The sequence below is a fragment of the Orycteropus afer genome, unplaced genomic scaffold (genome assembly GCF_000298275.1).
Source record: "Orycteropus afer afer isolate SDZICR_OR568_19922 unplaced genomic scaffold, OryAfe1.0 scaffold00145, whole genome shotgun sequence".
Classification (NCBI taxonomy): domain Eukaryota; kingdom Metazoa; phylum Chordata; class Mammalia; order Tubulidentata; family Orycteropodidae; genus Orycteropus; species Orycteropus afer.
The window spans coordinates 2824807-2828649 of record NW_006921732.1 but is presented as its reverse complement, the minus strand read 5'-3'; the positions used below and the strand labels follow the sequence as shown (position 1 = coordinate 2828649).

Sequence of the window (3843 nt, the reverse complement as noted above, 5' to 3'; positions counted from 1 at the left end):
TGATTTTTCTTTTCTTTGTTGAAGAGGGTCTGTGTCGCTTGTCTGCCTATTCCTCCATCTTACCGGAAGTCCTCTACCAAATATTAATAGAATGTATTAATTCTAATAATCTCATTGTTTTCATTTTTATAGGTGAAATCAGGCAGCATTTTTGACAGTTTCCTTCTTACGAATGATGAAAAGTTTGCTGAAGATGTTGGAAACAAAACCTGGGGAATAAGAAAAGTAAGGTGCTCACTCACCCTGACTTCCAGATGTGACTCCTCAGTTGTGCGCTGTTTTTGTTTTTTTTTTAATTTTTGTTGTGATTTGGGTGAAAATTCACAGAGGAAATTCATTTTCCATAAAACAGTTTTGTTTCATGACACTGACTGCAATTCCTCACAATGTAGCTCTCTTCCAACTTCCTCCCTGTAGTTAGTTACCTCTTCCCTGTGTCCTTCTATCCTATGCATTCCTGTGCCCCTCGCCAGCTATGTGCAAACATTACCCTTCTGTTCTTCCACAACTGAGTGTTCTAAGGAGTATATCTGCTTGATGTAAATGTTCACCCTATATGCCTGTCTATTGTTTGGCTGAAAGCCATCGGAGTGAGTTCAATTCCAGACCTAAAGGGTAACTAGGGGCCATAGTTTCAGGGGTCTCACCAGGCTCTATCAGACGAGTAAACCTGGTCTTTTTTTTTTTAATGATTTTGAGTTTTGTTCCACATTGTTCTCCCACTCTCTCCAGGATCTCCTGCACTGGTTCCTTTCTGAGTGGTTGACAGTGGTAGCCAGGCACCATCTAACATGGTTCCATAGGCTGAGGATCACATGATCTACTAGTCCCTTAGACTAATTGTTTCCATGTACCTTTGGTTTTCTTCATTCTTCTTTGCTCTGGACAAGGACAGAGCCATTGTTGCATCTAGATGGCCACTTGCAAGCATAGCAACCCCTCCTTGGGTTTCTGAGGAGGTATCTCTATGGGATTAGATTGCCCAATCTTCCTTCCCAGGAGTGGCTGGTGGGTTGAACTGCCAGCCTTCTGGTTAGCCTCAAATGCCTTAGGCACTATGCCACCAGAGGTTCCAAAGGAGGATGTAGAACAATGTTTTTGTATAGTATGTTATGGCAATTGAGCTTGATGTCCCCTGAGACCATGGTCCTGAGCCTACAGGTCCAACTACTTGTTCCCTTAGGGTAGTTGGCTGTGGTTAAGAAGTTATAACTTTGCCCCTTGTGAGCTGTATTGTATATTTGGACCTTCTTACAGCACATAGAAATACCTATGTAGATACAGCATCTGCCAACCTTATATATGGTCATGGGTATATTCCCCTTTGCCTAGATATACCTGATTATTCAGCCTGTCTACCCATCTATTTACTTGTAGATTAATGTTTGTTTTCACAGACAATGCAATATTGTCTATGTAAAAGGGTTTATCTTTGTTGTCTGTACCTCTGTGCACTCTTCTTGCATTTTAGAAATTAGCTTCCCAATCATTGTCTCATTTGCTGATCACATGACTTTATGAAGTAGAAGAAAGAACTCACATTCTTTGAGTAACTTTAACTCTGTTCTTGACTCTGTGAGCACTTTCCAAAAGTTAGCCCTAAAAACACAGGAAGATGTATAGTGTTAGTCTCATTTTTCAAATGTAGGAACTGAGATTCGGAAATTTCTGCATCTCAGAGGGTATACATAAATTGTCCAAGGTCACACACAGCCTTTATCTTGATGCATTAGAATTTGAACCCAAAACTCATGCTGTTTGCTTTGTATCACATTGCTTGCTCTGTGTGGTGATGCAGAGGGAGCCACTGAGCCCATTTCTGATATTGATGGCTTGAAGAAAGAAGGAAGTTGCTAGTGTTGTTTACCAGCACCCCTGCGCTCCCAGAAATATTTTGTGGGTGGTGTGAATTTTGGACAATAGCCTCATGATGTTGACACCCTCCAGTCCAGCCTTCCTGGTTCTGCAGGAAGATCAATTCAAGCAGGTTTGTGGCCAGTGCTTGATTACTCAATAGGCTGAGTAAGCGCTACTTAGTGCACTAGCAAAGCACAGCCACCAAAAAATTTTTTTTCTATTTCTATTATTGTGGTAAAATGAAGGAAATATTTTCTGAGAGAACTTCGATTATTTGCTATTTCCAAGGAAGCGCTGAAGTAGTCATCATGGAAAAAATAAAATGTATTAGGCTTTCACACTTAGTTTCTGTTTTTTGTTTATTTTCATTTGGGGGTTATCATCTAATATTGTTTCATCGAGGCAATATTGTTGTTGTTGCTGTTAGGTGCCAATTGAGTTGATTTTAACTCCTCATGGCCCCATGTGACACAGTAGAACTGCCCCAAAGGGTTTTCTTGGCTATAATCTTTACGGAAGCAGACAGCAGGTCTTTCTCCCATGGAGCTACTGGATGGGTTTGAACCACCAACTTTTGGGTTAGCAACCAAGCACTTAAACTTATGTGCCACCAGGGCTCCTTTGAGGCAATGAGTTTTGGAGCTAGGCTGCTTAGTTTCAAATTCAGGTTCCATAACTTACCAGCTTTATGACCTTGGACAAGCTACTTAACCTCTCTGAGTTTCAGTTCCCTCATCTATAAATTTAGAACAATGCTAACAACTATCATTTAAGTGCCTGCTGTATAGTAAGTGCAGTTATTATCATTAAACCATATACTTGCTTGACAAATATTTGTTGTGTGCCTGTTCAAAGCACTGTTACAGTTGCTGGGGATATAGTAATAAATAAAACAGAATTTCTGCCCTTGTGGAGGTTGCGTTCATTTAGCGGGGACTAATAAGAAACATAAAGTAAATATATTTATGTGAGATGGTGAGATGTTCTGTGGAGAACATAGAAGCAATAGAGAGGGTTGTGATCATGAGGGTTTACTGTTTTGTATAGCAGTAGTCAGCGGAAGCTTCATCGAATGACATTTAAGAAACTTAGAGGAAGTAAGGGAGCAAATCAAGCAGACACTTGAGAAGAAAAGCCTTCTAGGTAGTGAGATAGCATGTACAAAGGCCCTGAAATAGAAGTAAAATTCACTTTTTCAATACAGAGTAAGGAGGCCAGTGTAGCTAGAGCTGAGTGAGGGGGATTGAGAATGGGATTTTTAGGGCCATATTACTGAGTAAAATGGGGAACCAGTGGAGGGTTTTGAACAGAGGAGTGATATTAGCTGGCTCACAGTTTTAAAATAATACTCTGTTGCTGTTGCAAAAAGAACATAGGGGAAAAAAAGACAATAGTGTAGCAATGACAGAAGCAGGAAGTAGCAATGGGAAGGAAAAACGATTCTCAAATTCTAGATACATTTTGAAGGTAGAATGTACAGGAGTTGTTAATGGATGAGGTAAAGAATATGAGTGAGAGTATACAATGATAACACCAAGATTTTTTACTTGAATGACTAGAAGGATGGAGTTACTGAGATGGGGAATACCAAGGGAGGAGCAGATTTTGAGGGTGGATGACAGAAATCAGAAACCTAATTTTCAAATGTTAAGTACAATATGATTACTAGGAGGCAGTTGGATGGGAGTTTGGACAAGAGATATAAATTTGGGAGTAACCACCACATGGATAATACTTAAAGCATCATGAAGCTACAACCCCACTGCCATTGAGTCAATTCTAACTCAGTGACACTTTAGGAGAGAGTAGAACTGCCTCATATGGTATCCTAAGCTGTAAATCTTTATGGAAGTAGGCTGCCTCACTTTTCTCCCATGGAGCAGCTGGTAGGTTCAAAATGTGGACCTTTTGACTAGCAACTGAATGCTTTAACCACTGCACCAGAGCTTAATGGATGAAATCCCCTAAGAAGTGAGTATGTATAGA

At 40.2% G+C, this 3843-nt stretch overlaps 1 protein-coding gene across 1 annotated transcript in view; it reads left to right on the top strand.

The window, feature by feature from the left end:
- LOC103201284 (calreticulin-like) overlaps positions 1 to 3843 on the top strand; it is a 103925-nt gene that overhangs the window by 52438 nt on the left and 47644 nt on the right. The window contains 1 exon segment of the mRNA XM_042781662.1: positions 133 to 225. Coding sequence (XP_042637596.1) covers positions 133 to 225 — 93 coding nt within the window.